This window comes from Oncorhynchus mykiss, chromosome 12 (genome assembly GCF_013265735.2).
Source record: "Oncorhynchus mykiss isolate Arlee chromosome 12, USDA_OmykA_1.1, whole genome shotgun sequence".
NCBI classification, from domain to species: domain Eukaryota; kingdom Metazoa; phylum Chordata; class Actinopteri; order Salmoniformes; family Salmonidae; genus Oncorhynchus; species Oncorhynchus mykiss.
Genome location: NC_048576.1, coordinates 85,703,581 through 85,718,580, shown reverse-complemented (window position 1 = coordinate 85,718,580; position 15,000 = coordinate 85,703,581). Strand labels below are relative to the sequence as shown.

Genomic DNA, 15,000 nt, shown 5'->3' with positions numbered 1-15,000 from the left:
CAAAGAGGTTTGAAAGTCGAGAGATTAAACAAGACTCATCGCACTGGCTCGCACGAAACAGTGTGAAAGAGGCAAATATCATGTTAAAGTTCAAGTTTAGACATTTAACAAAAACCCTTTCTATTGTCCTCCCACCCACTGCCTCCCACTTACGGCGTGGCTGCCTCAGGTGATGCCTTTCCCCTCCGTTCGCACTCCCTCCTCCTTCCCCTCCTCCTCTTCCTCCTCCTCTTCCTCTCCCTCTAGTGGGCGGTGGTGGCAGAGGCCTTCCTCTCAGTTGGTTATACAGGGCTACAGACCTCCTGCGGGCCTTGCGCAGCATGTGGCAGACCAGCTGGAAGAGCTCTTCGTAGCAGTCCCCCGGTTCATGCAGGCTGGCCAGGGTAGAGGAGGACAGGCACTGGGCCCGCTGCTCCTGCATCAGCTGGTGCTCGCGCTGCTTGGTCTCACTGAACTGGGTGGCGATGACCACCAGACATAGGTTGATCATGAAGAACGAGCCAATCTGTGAAGTGGTGGATAGTAAGAGGTGAGTTACAAACACAGAGTTACTGTAGTGAGTGCTGAAGGCCAACCAGAAACACACACAGATACATACAGTGGAAGACCACTGGGCGTCTATAATGGAGTTGCTGCTGGTCAGCGCGCGCAAGATTCACTTTTTTGCTTTGAGATTAGTGAATAACAATCAGGGGGACCCCAGGCCTCCAGACATATCTTGAGGTACTTCATTAGGTTTACCTCTACTGCACACTGAGGGAAAGAGGAGGATGATAATAGATGGAGAGTAGAGAGGCCAGAGCCAAAGAGGAGGTGGAAGAGAGTAGGAGGGCAAATACATAAAGCAGGACTTTATTTTAGTGATGGCCAGAGGAGTAACACATTATACTAACAAATGACAAGCAGAATATCTCTAACACATTAGACAATCATTCCTTCATCATTAGAATCAAGATCTGCCTCTGGTCTCATCACTTGGGAGTTAGATGTAAACAGTATGTCTCCATCAGTATTGGTCGTCCACCTTCTACCCACCCGAACATACAGTATACACTGTTGCTGGTTTTTCCTCTCAAGATAGCATTGATGCTAATAAAGTGTGCTGTTTGTGTGCTGTTTCCCCCTTAGCGACGCTAGTGTGATGTTAGCACTCATTCTAAAGGTCTAGGGAGGCTGTAGTTTCTAACAGAGTGTTATCAGGAGAGACAGAAAAAATAAATAAAAGATGATACCCAATGCAAGTAGACACAATGTCTCACTCTGTTTATAATATTCTCAGTTTATAATACTCTCAGTTTATAATACTCTCAGTTTATAATACTCTCAGTTTATAATACTCTCAGTTTATAATACGCTCGGCGTATAATACGCTCTGTTTATAATACTCGGTTCATAATACTCGGTTCATAATACTCTGTGTATAATACTATCCGTATTTAATACTATGTTAATACTACTCTCAGTTTATAATACTCTCAGTTTATAATACTCTCAGTTTATAATACTCTCAGTTTATAATACGCTCGGTGTATAATACGCTCTGTTTATAATACTCGGTTCATAATACTCTGTGTATAATACTATCCGTATTTAATACTAATGTTAATAATACTCTCTGTTTATAATAATCTCTGTTTATAATACTCTGTTAATAATACTCTGTTTATAATACTCTCTGTTTATAATACTCTCCGTTTATAATACTCTGTTGATAATGCTCTGTTGATAATGCTCTGTTAATAATGCTCTCTGTTTATAATACTCTCCGTTTATAATCCTCTGTTGATAATACTCTGTTTATAATATTCTCTGTTTATAATACTATGTTTATAATACTATGTTAATAATCTCTGTTTAAAATACCCTGTTTATAATACTCTGTTAATACTGCTCTCTGTTTATAATACTCTCTCTGTTTATAATACTATGTTTATAATACTCTGTTTATAATACTCTGTTTATAATACTCTCTGTTTATAATACCCTCTCTCTGTTTATAATACTCTCTGTTTATAATTATCTCTGTTTATAATACTCTGTTTATAATACTGTTTATAATACTCAATGTTTATAATACTCTCTGTTTATAATACTCTCTCTGTTTATAATACTGTTTATAATACTCTGTTTATAATACTCTGATTATAATACTCTGTTTATAATACTCTCTGTTTATTTTGCACGCCCAATTTTTCAGTTTTTGATTTGTTAAAAAAGTTTGAAATATCCAATAAATGTCGTTCCACTTCATGATTGTGTCCCACTTGTTGTTGATTCTTCACAAAAAAATACAGTTTTATATCTTTATGTTTGAGGCCTGAAATGTGGCAAAAGGTTGCAAAGTTCAAGGGGGCCGAATACTTTCGCAAGGCACTGTATGTGAAAAACACCTTGAGGATTGATTCTAAACAACGTTTGCCATGTTTCTGTCGATATTATGGAGTTAATTTGGAAAAAAGTTTGGCGTTGTAATGACTGAATTTTTGTTTTTTTTTCTTAGCCAAACGTGATGAACAAAACGGAGCGATTTCTCCTACACAAATAATATTTTTGGAAAAACTGAACATTTGCTATCTAACTGAGAGTCTCCTCATTGAAAACATCCGAAGTTCTTCAAAGGTAAATGATTTTATTTGAATGCTTTTCTTGTTTTTGTGAAAATGTTGCCTGCTGAATGCTAGGCTTAATGCTATGCTAGCTATCAATACTCTTACACAAATGCTTGTGTAGCTATGGTTGAAAAGCATATTTTGAAAATCTGAGATGACAGTGATTGTTAACGAAAGGCTAAGCTTGTGAGCCAATATATTTATTTCATTTCATTTGCGATTTTCATGAATAGTTAACATTGCGTTATGCTAATGAGCTTGAGGCTATGATTACGCTCCCGGATACGGGATTGCTCGACGCAAGAAGTTAATACTCTCTCTGTTAATACTCTCTCTCTCTGTTAATACTCTCTCTCTCTGTTAATACTCTCTCTGTTAATACTCTCTCTCTCTCTCTCTGTTAATACTCTCTCTCTCTGTTAATATTCTCTCTCTCTGTTAATACTCTCTTGCTCTCTGTTAATACTCTCTCTGTTAATACTCTCTCTCTCTCTCTCTCTCTGTGTTAATAACTTATTTGGGACTGGGGGCAGTAATGAGTAGCTTGGATGAATAAGGTGCCCAGAGTAAACTGCCTGCTACTCAGGCCCAGAAGCTAAGATATGCATATTATTAGTAGATTTGGACAGAAAACACTCTGGAGTTTCTAAAACTGTTTGAATGATGTCTGTGAGTATAACAGAACTCATATGGCAGGCAAAAACCTGAGAAAAAATCCAACCAGGAAGTGGAAAATCTGAGATTTGTAGTTTTTCAAGTCATTGCCTATCGAATATACAGGGTCTATGGGGTCATATTGCACTTCCCAAGGCTTCCACTAGATGTCAACAGTCTTTACAGCCTTGTTTGAGGATTCTACTGTGAAGGAGGTGGGAATGAGAGCTGAATGAGTCAGGGGTCTGACAGAGTGACATGAGCTGATCACGCGCGCTCACGTGTTAGCAACCTGCATCTCATTGCATTTCTACAGACAAAGGAATTCTCCGGTTGAAACATTATTGAAGATTTATGATAAAAACATCCTAAAGATTGATTCTATACTTCGTTTGACATGTTTCTACGAACTGTAATATGACTTTTCGTCTGAACTTTCGCCTGGACTTGCCTGCGCCTCGTGAGTTTGGATTGTGTACTAAACGCGCGAACAAAAAGGAGGTATTTGGACATAAATGGACTTTATCGAATAAATCAAACATTTATTGTGGAACTGTGATTCCTGGGAGTGCATTCTGATGAAAATATGAAAATCATCAATGGTAAGTCAATATTTATAATGCTATTTCTGACTTCTGTTGACTCCACAACATGGCGGATATCTGTATGGCTTGTTTTGTTGTCTGAGTGCTGTACTCAGATTATTGCATGGTGTGCTTTTTCGGTAAAGCTTTTTTTTAATCTGACACAGCGGTTGCATTAAAGAGAAGTTTATCTAAAGTTCCATGTATAACACTTGTATTTTCATCAACATTTATGATGAGTATTTCTGTAAATTCATGTGGCTCTCTGCAAAATCACCGGATGTATTGGAAGCAAAACATTACTGAACGTAACGCCCCAATGTAAACTTAGATTTTTGGATATAAATATGAACTTTATCGAACAAAACATACATGTATTGTGTAACATGTAGTCCTATGAGTGTCATCTGATGAAGATCATCAAAGGTTAGTGATTAATTTAATCTCTATTTCTGCTTTTTGTGACTCCTCTCTTTGGCTGGAAAAATGGCTGTGTTTTTCTGTGACTAGGTACTGAACTAACATAATCGTTTGGTGTGCTTCCTTCATAAAGCCTTTTTGCAATCGGACACTGTGGCTGGATTTACAACAAGTTTATCTTTAAAATGGTGTAAAAAACATGTATGTTTGAGGAATTTTAATTATGGGATTTCTGTTGTTTTGAATTTGGCGCCCTGCAATTTCACTGGCTGTTGGCGAGGTGGGACGCTACCGTCCCACATATCCCAGAGAGGTTAATACACACACACTCTCTCTCTCTCTGTGTGAGTCAGAAAAGAGAGAACCACTGCATTCTCTATCCTTCTCCTCAATAAGCTTTGGAATGGTGAAACCATAATACTGACGCCAGTCCATTTCCTCTAAATACATGCAAGGGAAGTGAACGATTGCACAGAATGAACTCCCAGGAGTTCACCTGGCCCTTGGCTGACCCTGTGGGGTGATGAAGTGTTATCTGACAGGTAGACTGCGGGGCAGGAAGGGGTGTATTGAGTTGTTAGGTTCTGCTGCACAGCTTCACTCTCCTGATCAGATCAACAGGAGAGATAGACAACCCACTAACTCCACCCAGAAAAACCCCACAGGGGTAGCTATACACAGCTCTGTTGCCTTCCAAACATCACACACATCTGCTCTATTCACATGCAAATGGTATTGTATTCAACATTTGTAATTTCCACAGACTTGATCTGGCCTACAAGAAATGTCCATTAATTATAATACACATAATAATTCACATTTCCTGTTGCTTCAGGATTATTTTCCTGCTGTGAGAAACAGAGTCCAATTAAGATAGCGCATCTGTACACTCACCCACACTAATGCATGCATGCACACAGGCAAAAGAGCATACATGCACATCACACACTTCTCCCAGAGGTGGATCAGGCTCAGAGTGTGTGGAGCTGTGTGACGGATGTGGCAGCAACGTGTAGCTATTAAACACAGCACTAAGCCTCTTTAAAGACAGAGAGGAGAGGAGAGGAGAGGAGAGGATAGAGGAGAGGAGAGGAGAGGAGAGGAGAGGAGAGGAGAGGAGAGGAGAGGAGAGGAGAGGAGAGGAGATAAGAGAGGAGAGGAGAGTGAGCAAAGCCATGTGCCAGGCAGTCTCTAAATCTTCACAGCAGACTGTAGAAGAGAGAGAGAGGAGAGAGACGAGAAGAGGGAGAGAAGAGGGAAGGAAGGACAGGAGAAAATAGGACAGAGATATGTATAGAGAAGAGGAGAAGGGAGTAGAGAGGACAGAGATATGTAGAGAGAAGAGGAGAAGGAAGTAGAGGACAGAGATATGTAGAGAGAAGAGGAGAAGGAAGTAGAGAGGACAGAGATATGTAGAGAGAAGAGGAGAAGGGAATAGAGAGGACAGAGATATGTAGCGAGAAGAGGAGAATGGTGTAGAGAGAAGAGGAGAATGAAGTAGAGAGGACAGAGATATGTAGAGGGAAGAGGAGAAGGGAGTAGAGGACAGAGATATGTAGAGAGAAGAGGAGAAGGACGTAGAGAGGACAGATATATGTAGAGAGAAGAGGAGAAGGGAGTAGAGAGGACAGAGATATGTAGAAAGAAGGGGAGGGGAAGGCTCCATCTGTGATCCTAGTTCAGGGCTGGTCTGCAGGTGTGTGGGGCCTTTGATTCACCTTCAGACAGGTGTGTGTGTGTGTGCGTGTGCGTGCATAATGCAGTAATAATGTGAATCAGTGAAATTGGACTTCCTGGTGATTAGGATCAAAGTAGCCTGCTGATCAGAATCACTAATCACATGCAGGCACACGTGCGCGCGCACACACACACACACACACACACACACACACACACACACACACACACACCACACACACACACACACACACACACACACACACACTAACAGAATGAGACCCTCCCTTTCTTGGTGTCACTCAGCTATAAGGTTTCATGTAATTCAATGCATCTCTCATCTTTCTTTCACGGACACATCAACTTGAAACAGGCAGCAGACAAAATCAATGCCAACGTATCCTGGCCTTCCTAGAAGTACAGTAGAATGTCAACTATCTGTTTGACTGCAGTAAGACTAGAGGTGAAACTTCAGAGTCTGTAAGTTCATTACAGTAGAGCTCACTGATAGGATCATCTGACCACCTTTGATTTATACCTCCACTTAATACCAGCCCTTAATATAGAGGGAAGGAGAGAGAGGGGGAGAAAGAAAGGGGGAGAAAGAGAGAGAGGGGGGGGGGGAGAAAAAGAGGGGGGAGAAAGAGAGAGAGTGGGGGTGAAAGAGAGGGGGGAGAAAGAGAGAGAGAGGGGGGAGAAAGAGAGGGGGGAGAAAGAGAGAGAGAGAGAAAGAGGGAGAGTGATAGAGGTAGAGAGAGAAAGAGGGAGAGTGATAGAGGTAGAGAGAGAAAGAGGGAGAGAGAAACAAAGAGGGAGAGTAGACAGACCTGGCTCTCAAAAGAAAGGCTATGTGCACACTGCCCACAAAATGAGGTAGAAACTGAGTTGCACTTAGTAACATCCTGCCAAATGTATGACCATATTAGATACACATATTTCCCTCAGATTACACAGACCCACAAAGAATTCACAAACAAATCCAATTTTGATAAACTCACATACCTACTGGGTAAAATACCACAGTGTGCAATCACAGCAGCAAGATATGTGACCTGTTGCCACAACAAAAGGGCAACCAGTGAAGAACAAACACCATTGTAAATACAATTTTATGTTGATGTTTTTATTTTCCCTTTTGTACTTGAACTATTTGCGCATCGTTACAACATCGTTACAACACTGTATATAGACATAACATGACATTTGAAATGTCTCTATTCTTTTGGAACTTTTGTAAGTGTAATGTTTAGTGTTCATTTTTTATTGTTAATTTCACTTTTGTTCATTATCTATTTCATTTGCTTTGGCAATGTAAAGATATGTTTTCCATGCTAGTAAAGCCCTTTGAATTGAATTGAGAGACAGAGACAGAGAGAGAGAGAGAGAGAGAGAGAGAGAGAGAGAGAGAGAGAGAGAGAGAGAAAGAGAGAGAAAGAGAGAGAGAGAGAGAGAGAGAGAGAGAGAGACTGCTGGAGAGATGGAGAAAATAAGAAACACACACAGATACATACAGTGGAAGACCACTGGGCGTCTATAATGGAGTTGCTGCTGGTCAGCGCGCGCAAGATTCACTTTTTGGCTTTGAGATTAGTGAATAACAATCAGGGGGACCCCAGGCCTCCAGACATATCTTGAGGTACTTCATTAGGAGTAACACATTATACTAACAAATGACAAGCAGAATATCTCTAACACATTAGACAATCATTCCTTCATCATTAGAATCAAGATCTGGATGGCTCTAACTAAGAACAACACACAGTACCCCACAGGGTCAGCTCCCACCGTGCCTACGGAGTCTTCACACAGGGATAAAGGGCCACTCAACAGTAGGGATACATTGTTCCTAGACAGTGACCTATGGTCAGTTGTACTTCTTTCTCCCTAAAGTTACATTAAAGCTTTTGGGAAGGTAAGCTGATCCTAGATCTGTGACTATGGGAAAAACTGGCAGTCACCAGTCAGTTGCCGAGCAACAGGTTAACATGACTGCGATTGGAGCTGATAGAGGAAGATGAGAACTTGGCAGGAAGATACAGAAAAAGTTCAGACACGCCCACACAGGTTAAAGCCAATCGAGTTGCTGCATTATCCCCAGACAGATGTAACTATGCTGTGATTCGACGCCTGTCTCCAGGTCACGAAGGACGCTGACAATCAGAATGCGCACGGCCAATGCCAGCCTCTGTTTCAGACTTGCCAACCAAGTGAACGCTTATGTATTCACACAGCACCATGACGCAATCATCTTAGTATGATCAGGCCTATTTAACAGTACAGTGATATTCTGCCTGGCATTCAATCCAACTCGCAATATATTTGTTTACGTATTGTGTTTCGAAACTCCTGCCCACACACACAGACACTTCTTATTCTGATCAACAGGAAGCATATACAGTTGAAGTCGGAAGTTTACATACACCTTAAACAAATACATGTAAACTCAGTTTTTCACATTTCCTGACATTCAATCCTGTAAAAGTTCCCTGTCTTAGGTCAGTTAGGATCACCACTTTATTGTACGAATGTGAAATGTCAGAATAATAGTAGAGAGAATTATTTATTTCAGCTTTTATTTCTTTCATCACATTCACAGTGGGGCAGAAGTTTACATACTCTTAATTAGTATTTGGTAGCATTTCCTTTAAATTGTTTAACTTGGGTAAAATGTTCCGGGTAACCTTCCACAAGCTTCCCACAATAAGTTGGGTGAATTTTGGCCCATTCCTCCTGACAGAGCTGGTGTAACTGAGTCAGGTTTGTAGGCCTCCTTGCTCGCACACACATTTTCAGTTCTGCCCACAAATCTATAGGAATGAAGTCAGGGCTCGATGATGGCCACTCCAATACCTTGACTTTGGTGTCCTTAAGCCATTTTGCCACAACTTTGGAAGTATGCTTGAGGTCATTGTCCATTTGGAAGACACATTTGCGACAGAGCTTTAATTAACTTCCTGACTGATGTCTTGAGATGTTGTTCAATATATCCACATAATTTTCCTACCTCATGATGCCATCTATTTTGTGAAATGCACCAGTCCCTCCTGCAGCAAAGCACCCCCACAACATGATGCTGCCACCCCCGTGCTTCACGGTTAGGATGGTGTTCTTCGGCTTGCAAGCCTCCCCCGTTTTCCTCCAAACATAACGATGGTCATTATGGCCAAACAGTTCTATTTTTGACCAGAGGACATTTCTCCAAAAAGTACGATCTTTGTCCCCATGTGCAGTTGCAAACCGTAGTCTGGCTTTTTTATGGCGGTTTTGGAGCAGTGGCTTCTTCCTTGCTGAGCGGCCTTTCAGGTTATGTCGATATAGGACTTGTTTTACTGTGGATATAGATACTTTTGTACCTGTTTCCTCCAGATTCTTTACAAGGTCCTTTGCTGCTGTTCTGGGATTGATTTGCACTTTTTGCACTAAAGTACCTTCATCTCTAGGAGACAGAACGCGTCTCCTTCCTGAACGGAAGTGTGGTCCCATGGTGTTTATACTTGTGTACTATTGTTTGTACAGATGAATGTGGTACCTTCAGGCATTTGGAATTTGCTCCCAAGGATGAATTAGACTTGTGGAGGTCTACATTTTTTTCTGAGGTCTTGGCTGATTCCTTTTCATTTTCCCATGATGTCAAGCAAAGAGGCACTGAGTTTGAAGGTAGGCCTTGAAATACATCCACAGGTACACCTCCAATTGACTCAAATGATGTCCATTAGCCTATCAGAAGCTTCTAAAGCCATGACATCATTTTCTGGAATTTTCCAAGCTGTTTAAAGGCACAGTCAATTTAGTGTATGTAAACTTCTGACCCAATGGAATTGTGGTACAATTAATTTTAAGTGAAACAATCTGTCTGTAAACAATTGTTGGAAAAATGACTCGTGTCATGCACAAAGTAGATATCCTAACCGACTTGCTAAAACTATAGTTTGTTAACAAGAAATTTGTGGTTGAAAAACGAGTTCTAATGACTCCCACCTAAATGTATGTAAACTTCCCACTTCAACTGTACCTGTGAAAGGAGTCTACCTCTTTGTCTACCTCTTTGCAGTAGTAAGTTTTACAGAAACCCGAACCATTCCATGATTTTATTTAACCATTCAAAACGAGCTACTGCATTGCTGGTTTGATTGAATTGAACACAAACTCAAGAGACTAGAAAAGATCCCCTGCTCCTGTTGTTGGGGATGACATTGAGGAGTCTCTGCATGGTAATAATGTGAATGTGTTGTTAGAGGGGAGGGTCTGGAGAGGAGCAGCTCTGTGGTCGTAAAGATAAGAGCATGAGCGCAACAGGTTTATGACTGTCCTCTCAAAAAGCTAACCAATAACAGTCTATTTTCAATTTCACTTGGCAAGTCAGTTAAGAAAAAAATTATTATTTACAATGACGGCCTACCCTGGCCAAAGCCTAACCCATGACGATGCTGGGCGAAATGTGCAACGCCCTATGGGACTCCCAATCACAGCCGGTTGTGATACAGCCTGGACTCATAGCAGGGTGTGTAGTGACACCTCTAGCACTGAGATGCAGTGCCTTAGGTCGCTGTGCCACTCGGGAGCCCCTAGTCTAACTGTATAGTATTGCTGTTTCCCTCAATTATGTTTCCCTCTTAAGCTTATTTGAGAATGTGAACACCGTATATGATCTCGTCTCCTTTCCTTCAAATAATTACCCATAATTCACAGCAGTCACTTCCTCTGAGTCCTCAGAGGGCTGTCTGGCAATGCATGCTGGGATATGAACACATGATGACATGGCATCATCTTGGGGACAGCATGTCTCGCTGTTAGAATCCGCATCACAAGTATGTGTGTGTGTGGGTAGAAGTGTGTGTGCACTGCATATGTGTCACACACTCGCGACGGGAGCCCACCACTCTGATCGTTACTAATTAAACGCTAATGCTAATTCGGTCACTCGCTGTGACCCAAACCGGACTAAGACCTATCGCTAGTCAGACGGCACGCCGCGAGGCCTGGATTAAAATGGCCGCCGGGTGCCACAAAGCATCCTGACGCCTGCAGAGACAGAGACATCTCAACCTGTTTCTCTCCTCTTATCTTATCTCCTCTGTCTTTCATCCCTCTCTTCTCACCTCTCTCTTTTCAATATTCCTCTATATTTGTACACTTCTCTTTCATATCCCTTTCTTCCTCTCTCACTCCTCTCTTTTCATACTCCTCTTTCTGTTTTATCTTATATCCTCATCACTCCTTCTCTCTCTACATTTGTCTCTCAAACTCTCATATCGCTCATTCAACCCTCTCTTTCCTTCATTCTCTCTCTTTATACTGTATCTCCTCCTCCCCCATTTCTCTCTCCTCCTCTCCGTCTCTCCCCTCTTCCTCCCCATCTCTATCCCTCCTCTTCCTCTTTCTCTCTCCCTCCTCCTCCCCATGTCTTTCCCTCCTTCTCCCCATCACTCCTCCTCCTCTCTACCTCCTCCCCATCTCTCTCCCTCCTATGCCTCCTCCCTCTTCTCCCTCCTTCTCCTCATCTATCCTCCTCCTCTCTCCCTCCTCCACCCCATCTCTCTCCCTCCTCCTCCCTCTTCTCTCTCCCTAATCTCCCTCCACCTGATATTCTAAAACGGACCTGTGCTTCTCTATCTTCAGGCGTATTCACCAGTGTTTCTCCATCTTCAGGCGTATTCACCAGTGTTTTCTCCATCTTCAGGCGTATTCACCAGTGTTTTCTCCATCTTCAGGCATATTCACCAGTGTTTTCTCCATCTTCAGGCGTATTCACCAGTGTTTCTCCATCTTCAGGCGTATTCACCAGTGTTTTCTCCATCTTCAGGCGTATTCACCAGTGTTTCTCCATCTTCAGGCGTATTCACCAGTGTTTCTCCATCTTCAGGCGTATTCACCAGTGTTTCTCCATCTTCAGGCGTATTCACCAGTGTTTCTCCATCTTCAGGCGTATTCACCAGTGTTTCTCCATCTTCAGGCGTATTCACCAGTGTTTCTCCATCTTCAGGCGTATTCACCAGTGTTTTCTCCATCTTCAGGCGTATTCACCAGTGTTTCTCCATCTTCAGGCGTATTCACCAGTGTTTCTCCATCTTCAGGCGTATTCACCAGTGTTTCTCCATCTTCAGGCGTATTCACCAGTGTTTCTCCATCTTCAGGCGTATTCACCAGTGTTTCTCCATCTTCAGGCGTATTCACCAGTGTTTCTCCATCTTCAGGCGTATTCACCAGTGTTTCTCCATCTTCAGGCGTATTCACCAGTGTTTCTCCATCTTCAGGCGTATTCACCAGTGTTTTCTCCATCTTCCGGCGTATTCACCAGTGTTTCTCCATCTTCCGGCGTATTCACCAGTGTTTCTCCATCTTCAGGCGTATTCACCAGTGTTTTCTCCATCTTCAGGCGTATTCACCAGTGTTTCTCCATCTTCAGGCGTATTCACCAGTGTTTCTCCATCTTCAGGCGTATTCACCAGTGTTTCTCCATCTTCCGGCATATTCACCAGTGTTTCTCCATCTTCAGGCGTATTCACCAGTGTTTCTCCATCTTCCGGCGTATTCACCAGTGTTTCTCCATCTTCAGGCGTATTCACCAGTGTTTCTCCATCTTCAGGCGTATTCACCAGTGTTTCTCCATCTTCAGGCGTATTCACCAGTGTTTCTCCATCTTCAGGCGTATTCACCAGTGTTTCTCCATCTTCCGGCATATTCACCAGTGTTTCTCCATCTTCAGGCGTATTCACCAGTGTTTCTCCATCTTCCGGCGTATTCACCAGTGTTTCTCCATCTTCAGGCGTATTCACCAGTGTTTCTCCATCTTCAGGCGTATTCACCAGTGTTTCTCCATCTTCAGGCGTATTCACCAGTGTTTCTCCATCTTCAGGCGTGTTCAACCGTGTTTCTTCAAAAACATGGCCGCCAATAAAGTAAGAAGGAACAGTAGGCGGAGCCAAACTTTCAGCCCCCTCTTTGCTCTCACATCCATTACAGAGATTAAGCCTCAGATAAATTCACTTTACTGTCTACCCGGCCATTGATTCTGGAAACCGTGTATCTTACGGTCTGATTTTACAAGTCTATTAACACTGCAATCTGCCAGTCAGAAACGAGTCCCATGGGAGCATTATGAGGGCCAGGAGATGAGCCCTCGGAGGGAAAGAGGAATCACTTACAAAGGCAGAGTGGAATGTTTCAGTTGGAGGACCTTTACCCATATACACTGAAGGCCAGTTTTGCGTATGAATAAAAGCAAAGCAAACTATCTCAATCAATCTCTTAACACATAGGGTGTAGTGTTGCAACATTATGGTAACTTTCCCACATTTCCTATAGGTTAGCCTGGAATCCTGGTTACACGATTCCTGATTTCCTGCTTCCTGTCTCCAGAATTTTGCAAACCTAACAGGGCATTGTTTTGTGGTGGAAGCCCAGTTACAAACTGATTGACAAAACACAGTACAGATTTGTTGTGATAGCATCATGTTGGTGTGTGTAGTGTACTTACGATGATGAGGAAGATGAAGTAGATGAAGTTGTAGAAGGAGTGAGCATCCATTACATAGTACATGATCTCTACCCAGCCTTCCAGGGTGATCACCTGGAGACAGATACACAACCAGCTGAGGGTTTGTGTGTGTGTGTGTGTGTGTGTGTGTGTGTGTGTACGCTTGTAGGTGTGCATGCATTATTGTGTGTGTGTGTCCTCCCAACACCCTCAACCCCTTCCCTCTCCATCTCCATCCCCTCCTCCCCTCTCCTCTCCCATCCCCTCTCCCTCCCCATCCACTCGCCTCTCGCCATCCACTCTCCCCATCCACTCCCCTCATCCACTCCCCTCTCCCCACCTCCCCTCCCTCATCCCCTCCCTTCCCCCATCCCCTCCCCCTTCCCTCCTCCCCCCCCCCCTCCCCTCTCCCATCCCCTCCCCTCTCCCCTCTCCCCTCTCTTCCATCCCCTCCCCTCTCTCCCTTCCCCTCTAATCACCCATCTCCTCTCCTCTCCTCTCCTCCCCTCCTCTCCTCTCCTCTTTTCTCTCCCCTCCCCTCTTCTCTCTCCTCTCCTCTCCTCTCCTCTCCCCTCCTCTCCCCTCTCCCATCCCCTCTTCTCTCCCCTCCCCTCCCCTCCCCTCTCCCCTCTCCCCTCCCCTCTCCTCTCCCCTCTCCTCTCCTCCCCATCCCCCACCTCTCCTCTCCTCCCCATCTCCTCTCCACTCCACTCCTCTCCTCTCCTCATCTCTTACCTGGAAGATAACAATCCAGGCGTATACGATGTTATCGAAGTTGATCGCCCCCTTATGTGGATTGTTATGTCCAGTATGGCATCTAGTATAGTACTGGTTCCAGTTGATACAGAGACCCACTGCACTGGCTGAACTGTTGACTAGTGGTTCAGGGATGAGCCCCAGGGACTGGCGGTGGTAGGCATCCTCCCTGTCCAGACAGCAGGTCCTTCCCCCCTCCCTCCGGGCCGGGACGTCACCACACGACATGATCCCGTTATCCTGGGCCAGAGAGCAGATGAAGGGGCGCTCGTCATCCTCCTCCGGCTGGTAGTAAGGGGCGGGTAGGGTCAGACCTGACGAACTGGGAGGGTGAAGAGAGAGAGAAAGAGTGTGTTATAAACATGCATGTGTGATCACACACACACGTAAGCACACAAAGATGTATGCGCACACACATGCAGGCTGCACACACACACACATTAACACGCCACAGGCACGCATACACACATACACACACTTACCCAATTCCAAACTCCTCATGTATTTTGACTATTTATATCACAGGATACTAGCAGAAACAGGAAGTAGGCGGAGCAGAAGTGCGTAGGGATCATTTACTCACTTGGGCAGAATCTGCCACAAACACAACTCTTGGAGTATCATATTACTCCCCACCAGAGGTTTTAAACATGCCATTCACACACCTCTGCAATCTTAGTGCCAGGGCAGGTGATTTTAATTTTGTATTTTGTACAAATATCAAACCAGACTTTAAATGATTATAATCAGTTGAAGTGGAACTAGTCATTTCCATTTTATATGTGTGTCCTGTTTCCTCTATATAGGAGCAGACTGACTATTC

At 43.5% G+C, this 15,000-nt stretch overlaps 1 protein-coding gene across 3 annotated transcripts in view; it reads right to left on the bottom strand.

Annotated features, from left to right (window-relative positions):
* Positions 1-15,000, bottom strand: part of LOC110538728 (voltage-dependent T-type calcium channel subunit alpha-1I-like) — a 139,118-nt gene that overhangs the window by 80,359 nt on the left and 43,759 nt on the right. For all 3 annotated transcript variants that reach the window (XM_036938908.1, XM_036938909.1, XM_036938907.1), the window contains exons 5-7: positions 14,157-14,499; positions 13,422-13,514; positions 154-505 (exon numbers count right to left, since the gene is read on the bottom strand). In XM_036938908.1, coding sequence (XP_036794803.1) covers positions 154-505; positions 13,422-13,514; positions 14,157-14,499 — 788 coding nt within the window. The remainder of the gene's footprint in view (positions 1-153; positions 506-13,421; positions 13,515-14,156; positions 14,500-15,000) is intronic.